Source organism: Geotrypetes seraphini, chromosome 3 (assembly GCF_902459505.1).
Source record: "Geotrypetes seraphini chromosome 3, aGeoSer1.1, whole genome shotgun sequence".
Taxonomy (NCBI): domain Eukaryota; kingdom Metazoa; phylum Chordata; class Amphibia; order Gymnophiona; family Dermophiidae; genus Geotrypetes; species Geotrypetes seraphini.
Genome location: NC_047086.1, coordinates 324,778,508 through 324,790,537, shown reverse-complemented (window position 1 = coordinate 324,790,537; position 12,030 = coordinate 324,778,508). Strand labels below are relative to the sequence as shown.

Genomic DNA, 12,030 nt, shown 5'->3' with positions numbered 1-12,030 from the left:
TGAAATATTGCTTAGAGCCACCCAATGATGGCCACCGTTTTGCAGTTCAACTACTGCTGTATCAGGGATGTTAAACCAGACCAATGTTTCCGCTATCAGCTTCCATTTTCACTCAGTGCCGTCTCCTTTATTACAGCAATTTTATTCAGCACCTTTACCAGGATTCATGGTAATTACTGTTAAAGGAAACGGCACTTAGTGAAAATGGAAGCCGATAGTGGAATCATTGGTCTGGTTTGATATCCCTGATGCAGCAGTAGTTGGAACTGCAAAACACTGGCCATCTTTGGGTGACCCTAAGCAACATTTCAAAAACTAGGCTCAATGTACAAAGATAAACACACTCTTGCAGTAAAGATTTTTAGGAGGGATGTAAATGAGCTTTGAATCAAATAAACAGAGAATCTTCACATTAAATTTTAACTGCCAGGGAAGGGAATCAAGATGGCATCAGCTTAGGCGATGGCATTAAAACAGCAGAGACTTAAACGCGTGGACAAGTCACCATTTCAAATATGCTGCCCCTCCACGGCAAGAACTTCCACCCCAACTCAGCATTGTACCATGTTGGATTTTGCCGACGTCCCCGCTAGTCCTTGATTGTCTGGAGGGTTTCCCCAGCTATCTCCGGTGGGAGAAGTTGCCCGAGACAACCGGCTGGAGATTTCCCTCCCCCATCCAGGGACTGTCCCACGGCCGAATCCTGCTCCACTCGTGGCCCAGTCAGGGGCACACTGTATGGCGATAACGTCAGGGGAAAATCCATTTGAAGGGGCAGGAACTGCGAGAGAACAGGGAGCTCTGGGAGCTGGCTTGTTAGCTGGCCCAGGAAGACAAAATCCTGCAGTGGTGGCTCTCGAGAGACTGAACTTAAGTTGCTGGATCTTTCCAGGAGGTGGCTAACCTTGTAAGTACCGTTGATGGCTTGGGGAAGTCTTTGGCTAATACTAAAGAATTTACTTCAGAAATTAGAAAAAGTTAACAACAAAGTGGAATATTTACAGGATTTGACAAATGGGATGTTGAAAGAAAAATTTACCTACATAGAAAGGTTGAACAATCTGAAAACTACAATTGGAGGTTAAATTTACATTTATTGAACTTTCCAAAATCTCTTGGAGTGGTGCCTTTAGAAAGGTTAAAAAGATACTGGGTTGAAATGTTGACATTTTCCTCTGATCTTTAAATTGTATATATTATTTGCCTACTAAGAAACAGTCAGGCCCCACTCCAGAAGAGGACGGTTTAAATATGGTGGAACCTCTAAATGTCACTGTGTTACTTGAAGCCACATTGTCAGCAGATACAGAGAGAGCTACATTGGTTTCCTTTGTTTTTGAACAAGATGCTAATGCCGCGTCAGCGAGGTCAGAGCCCAAACTCCTCCTTAAAAGGGGTGGAGCCAACGGATCGAGGCACTCGCTGATCGGAGAGCATCAGCAGCAGCAGCTGAAACCAGTGGAGCAGGCAGAAGGAGGAGGGGAGACTTGCAGAAGCGAGGCAGGAGGCAGAAAGCAAGAGCAGGAAGGAGACGGAGCTAGGGGTAGCGGCGAGAGTTAGCTCCGCCCACCCCCACCGCGTCGGCGAGCTTAGAGCCCAAACTCCCCCTTAAAAGGGGCGGAGCAAACAGATCAAGGCACTCGCTGATCGGAGAGCAGCAGCAGCAGCAGCAGCTGAAACCAGTGGAGCAGGCAGAAGGAGGAGGGGAGACTTGCAGAAGCGAGGCAGGAGGCAGAAGGCAAGAGCAGGAAGGAGACAGAGCTAGGGGTAGCGGCGAGAGTTAGCTCCGCCCACCCCCACCGCATTGGCGAGGTCAGAGCCCATACTCCCCCTTAAAAGGGGCGGAGCCAACGGCGTGCAGCCGTTCGGCGCGCAGCGAAGGCGAGCAGCAAAGGCGCTCGCCTTAGCGAGAGCGCCTTTGCGAAGGGCCAAGTCACTACACCAAGGTCAGCACACAACCTGAGGCAGAGAGTGAGTGTGGGTGAGAGGTCACAGCAGCACCAGGCGGAGAGAGGGAGAGAGGACACAGCAGCACCAGGCAGAGGGAGAGAGGACACAGCAGCACCAGGCAGAGGGAGAGAGGACACAGCAGCAGCAGCAGGCAGGCGGAGAGCGAGAGTGGGAGAGGGGACACAACAGCACCAGACAGAGGGAGAGAGGACACAGCAGCAGCAGGTGGGGAGTGGGAGAGGGGACACAGCAGCACCAGGCAGAGGGAGAGAGGACACAGCATCAGCAGGCGGAGAGCGAGAGTGGGAGAGGGGACACAGCAGCACCAGGCAGAGGGAGAGAGGACACAGCAGCAGCAGCAGGCAGAGGGAGAATGAGGGAGTGAGGACACCACCAACAGATTAGAGGAGACCAGAGTGGTGAGAGCCAGAGGAGAGAGCAGAGAAGGCAGATGAGAGAGCGGAGAGCAGATAGACGGACCAAAGGAGCGGAGCGGAGAGCTGAGGGAGACCGGAGAGCGGAGCGGATAAGATAGAAATGGAGGCAGCCGGAATACACCAGAGCTTTCCAGTATACTGCATGGGGTGCCATATGTACGACTACCTCCCCTCGGGAAGGCGGGAGTACATATGCGGCCGGTGCCAGGAGCTGGAAGGCCTGAAGTATGAGGTTGCGAGATTGCAGGCCAGGGTTCAGGACCTGGAGGGGCAGCACGCTTCAGAGGAGCCATGCCAGGCGTCTGAGGATCCAGACAGAAACAGCTTCATTGAAGATCAGGTGAGGGACCTTGAGAGATTCATCGAGGAGAGCTACAGGAGGGTCGAGGAGCAGAACCAGCAGCAGCTCAGACAGGTGTCAACAGACGAGAGCCAGGACCCACCGGAGGATGGACCTAGTGGAGAGGCCAGTGGAGAGGCCAGGAGGGCGGAGGAGGCCAAGGACCCCGAGGGAGGAGCGCCGAGATCCACCATGGACACGGACCTGAGGCAGAGGAGGCTCTTGAGGAAGGGAAAGACTGCAATTGTTGTGGGAGACTCGATCCTGAGGGAGGTGGACAGTCACGTTGCCGGAGGTCGAGAGGACCGGCTGGTGACATGTCTCCCAGGGGCCAGGACAAAGGACATTGCCGACAGAATCGAGAGGATCCTGGACAGAGCCGAAACGGAGGAGACAGCAGTAATTGTCCACGTCGGAACAAATGATGTGAGCCGGAGAAACTTCAGCATGCCTGCGCTAACGGACCAGTTCAGGGTCCTGGGAAGTAAGCTGAAACGGAGGACACAGAGGATAGCATTCTTGGAGATCCTGCTGGTCCCGAGGGCAGATGCAAGGAGACAGGTCGAGCTCCAGGAGGTGAATGCGTGGCTGAGGAGGTGGTGCAAGGAGGAGTACTTCTACTTTGTGAGGAACTGATCATCCTTCTGGGGAAAGAGCAGGCGGGATGACCTGCACCTGAGCACGGCGGGAACAAGAATACTAGCAGCCAACGTTAAGAAAGAGATCGAGAGGGCTTTAAACTACGGAGAGGGGGAAAGCCGACAGCTGACCTGATGACGCTTCGGACAGCAGTATCCAGAAAAGATGCTGAACGGGCTGACTGCAGGGAGGAGGACGGGGGACCGATGGAACTCGTGATCAGACAGCGAGGGAAACACCAGGTAACAACTTGCTGGGAGAAGCCTAAGGGGAAGGAGAAAACAGGGGATTCAGGGGGGCGAGATCGCACCAGGATGCAAACAGAAGGCAATAAGGTGGAGCCACAGGGCAAAAGGGAGCCACAAGGCAAGGGGGAACAAACCAAGGCTCAGGGGACGATAGCACGGGAGGGGGCTGGTACTCCCCGGGGAAAAGCGGGGAGGAGGGGTGGAGGGGACATGGGGAGGAAGGGAGTTGCGAGGGTAAAGGCGGAGGGCACAGCAGAGGCACCGGGAGCGGGAAAACGGCCCGAGACCCAAGGGAAGGCGGCCCAGGTAAAGGCAGAGGGGTGGTGGCACCGGGAGCGGGAAAACGGCCCGAGACTCAAGGGAAGGCGGCCCAGGTAAAGGCAGAGGTGGAGGACAAACACCGGGACCTACAGTGCTTATACGCAAATGCAAGAAGCCTCATGGCTAAGATGGGTGAACTGGAAGTCATGGCCAAGGGGGGAGGACCTGGATTTAATAGGAATTACAAAAACCTGGTGGACAGAGGAAAATCAATGGGACGTGGCGCTGCCAGGGTACAAGCTCTACAGGAGGGACAGGACCCACAAGAAGGGGGGAGGCATAGCGCTGTATATAAAGGACTATATCTACTCGATTGGGATCGATATGGCAACAAAGGCAGAGGAGCTGGAATCGCTATGGGTCAAATTGCCGGGAAAGAAGAGTGCAGACATAAAGCTGGGGCTGTATTATCGCCCGCCTGGTGCGTCAGAAACAACAGGACACGACTTGGAAGCAGAACTGAGACAGGAATGCAGGACTGGAAGTGTAACAGTGATGGGGGACTTCAACTACCCGGGGATAGACTGGAGTACGGGTCACTCCAACTCCACGAGGGAAGCAGGATTCGTAGAAGCTGTGAGGGACTGCTTCATGGAGCAACTAGTCAAGGAACCGACGCGAGGGGGTGCTACTCTTGACCTCATCCTTAACGGATTAGGGGGGCCTGCAAGAGGGGTAGAAGTGGGAGGAACACTAGGCAACAGTGATCACAAAGTGATCAGATTCACATTAGAAAGGGGGTCACCCATAGTGGGGAGGACCGCATCAACTGCGCTCAACTTCAGGAAAGGGAACTATGTTGCTATGAGGAAAATGGTGGGGAGGAAGCTCAGGAACGGCATTAAGATGGAGACTGCAGGGAGCGCCTGGACCCTCCTCAGGGACACACTGCAGGAAGCGCAAAAACTGTACATACCCAGTTTCAGGAAAGGCCGCAAGAACAAGCGGCCAAAAGACCCGGTTTGGATGACACCTGAAGTAAAGAGGGCAATCAGTGACAAGAAAGTGTCCTTCCGGAAATGGAAGAGGGACTCAACGGAAGAAAATCACCAGGAGCACAGGATATGCCAAAAGGAATGCCACCGAGAGGTTAGAAAAGCAAAAGGGAAATACGAGCAGGGGCTGGCCAGGGAGGCAAAAAACTTCAAGGCATTCTTCAGTTACGTAAAGGGGAAGAAACCAGTGAGAGAGGAGGTGGGGCCATTGGATGATGGGGATAGGAAGGGAGTGATTAAGGAGGATAAAGAGGTAGCTGAGAGGTTGAACATGTTCTTCTCGTCGGTCTTCACGAGCGAGGACACGTCCAATATACCAGACTCAGAGGATCTCATGAGTGGGGAGCAGGCCGAAAAATTGGGGCATATAGAGGTAAGTCGGGAGGATGTCCTCAAACAGATTGACAGGTTGAAAAGCGGCAAATCTCCGGGACCGGACGGGATCCACCCAAGGGTTCTAAAGGAACTAAGGCAGGAAATAGCGGGCGCAATCCAGCATGTTTGCAACCTATCCTTGACAACTGGAGAGGTACCAGAGGACTGGAAACTGGCGAATGTCACACCTATCTTTAAGAAGGGATCGAGAGGTGACCCCGGGAACTACAGGCCGGTGAGCCTGACTTCAGTTATAGGGAAGATGGTGGAAGCAATAATCAAGGACAGCATTTGCGAGCACATCGAGAAAAATGGCCTACTGCGGACAAGCCAGCACGGATTCTGTAAGGGAAGGTCGTGCCTGACAAACCTTCTGTACTTCTTTGAGGGAATAAGCAGTCAGGTGGACAAAGGGGAACCCATAGACATCATTTACCTCGATTTTCAAAAGGCCTTTGACAAGGTGCCACATGAAAGGCTGCTTAGGAAGCTGTGGAACCACGGGGTGGGCGGGGATGTACATACATGGATCAAGCACTGGCTATCAGGTAGACTACAGAGGGTCGGAGTAAAGGGCCAATATTCTGACTGGCGGGAAGTCACGAGCGGTGTGCCGCAGGGATCGGTGCTGGGGCCGCTACTCTTCAACATATTTATCAATGACCTGGAAACGGAGGCAAAGTGTGAGGCTATAAAATTTGCAGACGATACCAAACTCTGCACCAGAGTTAGGACCAGGGAGGAGTGTGAGGAACTGCAAAGGGACCTCGATAAGCTGGAGGACTGGGCAAACAAATGGCAAATGCGCTTTAACGTAGATAAATGCAAGGTCATGCACATAGGGAAAAAGAACCCGTTGTTCGAGTATAAAATGGGGGGGGATTGCTGGGAGACACCGGACTTGAGAGAGACTTGGGTGTGCTAGTGGATCCATCCATGAAACCATCCGCACAGTGTGCAGCAGCCTCGAAGAAAGCCAACAGGATGCTGGGCATCATCAAGAGGGGCATAACAACCAGGATGCGGGAAGTCATCATGCCGCTGTATCGAGCGATGGTGCGCCCACATCTGGAATACTGCGTTCAATATTGGTCGCCGCACCTCAAGAAGGACAAGGCAATTCTTGAGAGAGTCCAAAGGAGGGCAACGAAACTGGTAAGAGGGCTGGAAAACTGCCCATATGCCGAGAGGCTGGATAAACTGGGGCTCTTCTCTCTGGAAAAGAGGAGGCTCAGGGAGGATATGATAGAGACCTTCAAAATACTTAGGGGCATAGAGAGGGTGGACAGGGACAGGTTCTTCAGACTAAAAGGGACGACAGGTACGAGGGGGCACTCAGAGAAACTGAAGGGGGATAGGTTCAAATCAAATGCAAGGAAGTTTTTCTTCACCCAAAGGGTCGTGGACACATGGAATGCGCTCCCGGAGGAAGTGATCCGGCAGAGTACAGTACAGGGATTCAAACAGGAATTGGACGGATTCCTGAGGGAAAAGGGGATCGTGGGGTACTGAGGGAGGTGCTGGGGTGATGCATAAATATAGACAGCTCACCAGGTTGTGCAGGTGCAAGGCCGGAGGGTTAGGATTTTGATGGGAAGATAGGACTTCGATGACAAACCTAGGGGGCAAAGGGGGCCCCTTCTGGTGATTAAGGCAGGTCATGACCTGTTGGGCCGCCGCGGGGGCGGACTGCTGGGCGGGATGGACCTGTGGTCTGACCCGGCAGAGGCACTGCTTATGTTCTTATGTAACTCTCAAACATTGTTGCATGGGAAAAAAGTTTGGATCTTCCTGATATCACAAGGAACAAAAGAGTGGAGAAAATTGTTCTTGGCTATGAGATCAGAGACATTAGCTCTTGGAGCAACATTTCTTTTGGCACATCCATGCAAATGTTTAATTAAGTATTTAGGAGTGAAATGTGTCTTATGCCAGAACAAGTCCTAGCGTTCCTGGATTTGAGGAGATTGGCAGCCGGGAAAGTTTAGCAAGATCTTTTTTGAGACAAAGAAAGAAAAAGGGCTTTTAGCTGCTAAGCATATTCCTAATTATTTTACTATGGTACCTTGGTTTACGAGCATAATTTGTTCCAGAATCATGTTCATAATCCAAAGCACTCATATAGCAAAGCAAATTTCCCCGTAGGGAATAAAAGAAACTCAGATGATTCGTTCCACAACTACGTGGTCCAGGGGTGGGTACCTGCTTGGATGATGCACGGGTGCCGCAGCCTCTTTCAGCAGGGTGACTTCCTTCCCTTGGGGTCCCCGTATAGCTGCCCTCTTGCTTAAGGGCGATGCTTCTGCCATCTCTCAGCTCCCGAATTAAGCCGTTCGCCGTCCCGTGTAAGCACACGCACGAGCTCTCAACCCTCGAATTAAGCCGTCCCGATAACACACGCATCACATGTAAACATCACATGTGCGTGCTTACACGTGACATGCACGTTATCGGGACGGTGGCCGGCTTAATTTGGGAGCTGAGAGCTCGTGTATCGGGTTGGTACTCGTTTTGCAAGGTAAGATTTGCAAGAGTGCAAACCGCATTACTTGCAAACCAAGGTTTGATTGTACTTTGAGTTGCTCTTCACTCTTTGTATTCTCTCCCTCTATATTGTGGTCCAAGAAAGATTTAAGCTGTTATGCTTTATTGGTTAAATATATTGTTTCTTGTAAAAAAAAAAAAAAAAAGATTAACATAGAATTTTTTTTTTGCCAGTGATTGAGGCCCAAACACTGTTACAGTGCTGGACAGATTAAGGTTTTTCCTCCCATACTTTCTTCTGATTACATTCTATAAGTTGCTACTTTATATTTGATGGATATTTGATTGGGTTTTATTCTGGATGTACTTTGGTACATATACACATACAAAATAGAAAAATAAAATAGTTGGCTGCAAATCTATAGCATCGATAAAGGCCAACACTGAAGTTTGCCCTTCTGTTAAAATTGAAGTATTCAACAGCTCAGCTGACACACAGAATAATAAAATTCCAACTAAGACTACTCAAGGAACAGTGCAAAAAAAATCAACAGTTTACTATCACCTGGGATGTTCCAAACAGCACAGCCTCAATGACTTTAAAGATTAAAAATCTACCACCACTTATCTCCATTTTGCAGGCTGTCCGGATTACAGTTTCCTTACCTGAATTGTGTTCCATGCAAGTGTAAATAAGTTTACAGACTCTTAGAAGCAGCAGCACTTTCTTGTCTGGTGAATATGTTTTCTGCATGGTGAGGAACCTGGCCTTAATCTTTTCCAAATCTAATGTGTCAGGTGTTGGTGCACACACACCCAACTCCCGAGGAGTCCTTTGTCTGACCAACTGCAAGTTTTCCCTTAGTTGTTTCCAGGAGCCATCAGTAGCATGAAACTCTTTCAACATTGCTTCAATGTGGCCTTTCAGTGGCTTAAGAATACATTTATGCATGGCTTTCTCCAACACCATATCTGTAACAGGAAAGGGGCAAATATTTTAGGATCCCCAAGTTGAAAAGTTATGCAGAGGAATTTCAGTAAGCACAAAAGTATAACTTACAGAGATGTCAACAAATGAAAATAAAAATCAGTCGTAACTCACATTTCAGTTCATTCCTAAAAAAATAATTTAGAAAAATGTAGAAAACCAGGTTGTATTAATAAAAATAGAGAACTTACTTTTACCTGATAATTTCATTTTCTTAAACCCTGCTAGATCAGTCCAGACTATACTTCCTCCTCCCGATTCGTGGTTTTAGGACTCGCAATTTCAATTATTCGTGATTTCCTAAAACCGGAATCACCCCCATCTCCCTCCTGCCTCCCAGACCTCCCCGGACCTTACCTGGTGGTCTAGCGGTGTTTTGGGGCAGGAGCGATCTTCCTACGCTCCTGCCCCGTACTGATCGCTCATCCAAAATGGCTGGCATGAGTTCCCTTTGTAGTCTCGAGAGACTACGGTAACTTATGGCAGCCATTTTGGATGAGTGATCTGCACGGGGCAGGAGCATAGGAAGATTGCTCCTGTCCCAAAAGACCGCTAGACCACAAGATAAGGTCCGGAATGCCGGGGGTGGGTCAGAGTCGGGCCAAATGTTATTCGTGAATTTTCAATATCCGCTGGCCGGCTCTGACCCTAACCCCCATGGGTTAGATAGACAAGTTTCATGGCCATCATGCCATGCTTTGTGAAGTTCACAGGGCTTGGTGCTTAGTTCAGTGATAAATTACTAGTTGTGTTCTTTACTCTTAGTAACCTAGTTTCTTTGCATAGTCTACTCCAGGGGTGCCCAATAGGTCGATTGCGATCGACCGGTAGATCACCAAGGCAAAGTGAGTCGATCACGGAGCTCATCCCGGGCTCCGTGATAGACTTGCATTGCTTTCCCAATTCTACCGGGCCGATCAGCCTTCCTCTCCCCGACGTCAATTCTACCATCGGAGAGGAAGTTCCAGGTCAGCCAATCGCTGCCTGGCTGGCTGGGAACTTCCTCTCCGACGGCAGAATTGACGTCGGGGAGAGGAATGCTGGTTGGCCTGACGCAGGGAGAGCTTGGGGCGGTGGTGGCTTTGGGGCCTGTTCCCCGATGGCGGCGGCAATGGTTTGGGGGAGGGCAGGGAGACAGAAGGAAAGAAGGGAAACAGAAAGAAAGGGGGCATGAAGAGAGAAAAAAGAAAAAGGGAGGCAGGGAGAAAGGAAGAAAAGGTTGGGGAAGGGAATGAGGTCTGGAGAAGAGGAAGCATACAGGCTGAAAGAAAGAAAGATTGGATGCACAGTCAAAAGAAGAAAGTGCAACCAGAGACCCATGAAATCACCATACAACAAAGGTAGGAAAAATGATTTTATTTTCAATTTAGTGATCAAAATGTGTCCGTTTTGAGATTTTATATCTGCTGTCTATATTTTGCACTATGGCCCCTCTTTTACTAAACCGCAATAGCAGTTTTTAGCACAGGGAGCCTATGAGCGTCAATAGCAGCGCTGGGCATTCAGCGCAGCTCCCTGCGCTAAAAACTGCTATCATGGTTTAGTAAAAAGGGAGGGGAGTATATTTGTCTATTTTTGTATGGTTGTTACTGAGGTGACAGTGCATAGAGTCATCTGCCTTGACCTCTTTGAAAAAACCCCAGAATATAAATAAACATTTTCTCTGCGTACAGTGTGCTTTGTGTTTTTTAAAAATTTTATTGTTGGTAGATCATTTTGACTTGGTTATTTTAAAAGTAGCTCGCAAGCCCAAAAAGTGTGGGCACCCCTGATCTACTCTATATCACTGCATTATTTATACATATTTTTCAGTATTATCGTGTTCATTTAGGAATATTTACCTACGCATGTAACTAAGGGCTCCTTTTACGAAGCCGCGTTAGCGGCTTTATCGCATGCTCAAGAGGAGGCGGTAGCTGCTAGTGCGGCCAATAAATTAGCGCACATTACACGCATTAAACCGCTAACGCAGCTTCGTAAAAGGAGCCCTAAGTTGTGCCTACTCTGTACACAGGTGCAAGTGTGTTTTCTTTAGGGATAAGCACCTAGTAAAGACAGTTGCTTTCTGGACAGTGTGGTCATTGCCTATAAGCGAATTGAAAAGTGAAAAGTTGTTCTCCGGGATTTATTATTTGTTGCAGTGTACCCCTAGATACCCAAGCATTTTATTACAAATAATTATATAGCACTGACAAACTCCTACAGGTCTTTGCAAGATAATTTAGTACTTTATAATAAATACTCGGTGGAAGCAACTGAAAAGTTTCTGGACCAGGATAAAAGGTTTGATATGAACGAAAAAATATGGAGAAAATAGATTCTCAGCTTAAACCTGGTCAATCAGTATTTAGCAACCTTAGTGAAAGAGTTTAATTACTCATATACAAATGGAAGCACTGCTTAATTTTCCTGAAACACATTATCTACCTCCTAGAGAAATTTTCTTTATGTATGTGAAAGATATATTAGAATTGAGTTTAGATGTTATAGAAGTATAAAAATGCTTATTTATCTCGAGTTATTGGGAAGGAAACTCAGGAGGGAGATACAGACAATCTAATTTCTCCAGATTGCTAAATCTAAGCTACGTTGTTGGAATCATCGCAAGAAACAATTCAGAAAAGATCTACTTCGTTAACAACATTATCTTCAGTAGATAAAAAGATGGTAATTATGAAAGCTTATTTTTAAAAGAAGAATATACCCTTTTTTGGCCAGACCATATTGATGTTCACCGATGTCACCAAACAAACATAGAAACAACGTAAATCTTTCCTCCAGCTGAAGCCAAAAGTTTTGGCTGGAGGTTGATCATTTTTCCTTAAGTATTCATGTAAATGTCTGGTGACAGGTTACAGATTCATATGTTTTTTTTTAGATCCAATGCATCTAGAAACAGAGTTAGAAAAGAAAATTATCCTGTTCTGCCTATATTTTTGCCGCAGGGTTCAGTGCTTGGGCCTGTGCTCTAACATATTTAAAAACGACCTGGAAATTGAAACGAGCGAGGTGATTAAATTTGCAGACGAAATGAAGTTATTCAGAGTAGTGAAGACGCAGGAGGATTGCGAAGACCTGCAACAGGACATAAACATGCTCGAGAAATGGGCCGCGACATTGCAAATGAAGTTTAACGTGGACAAGTGTAAGGTGATGCATATTGGTAACAAAAATCTTGTACATGAATACAGGATGTCTGGTGCAATACTCTGAGAGACCCCTCCAGGAAAGAGATTTGGGAGTACTGGTCAAC

The 12,030-nt window shown here is 48.4% G+C and overlaps 1 protein-coding gene across 4 annotated transcripts in view; it reads right to left on the bottom strand.

Moving 5' to 3' along the window:
• Positions 1-12,030, bottom strand: part of RIN2 (Ras and Rab interactor 2) — a 188,349-nt gene that overhangs the window by 22,297 nt on the left and 154,022 nt on the right. For all 4 annotated transcript variants that reach the window (XM_033939684.1, XM_033939685.1, XM_033939686.1 and 1 more), the window contains one exon: positions 8,456-8,761. In XM_033939684.1, coding sequence (XP_033795575.1) covers positions 8,456-8,761 — 306 coding nt within the window. The remainder of the gene's footprint in view (positions 1-8,455; positions 8,762-12,030) is intronic.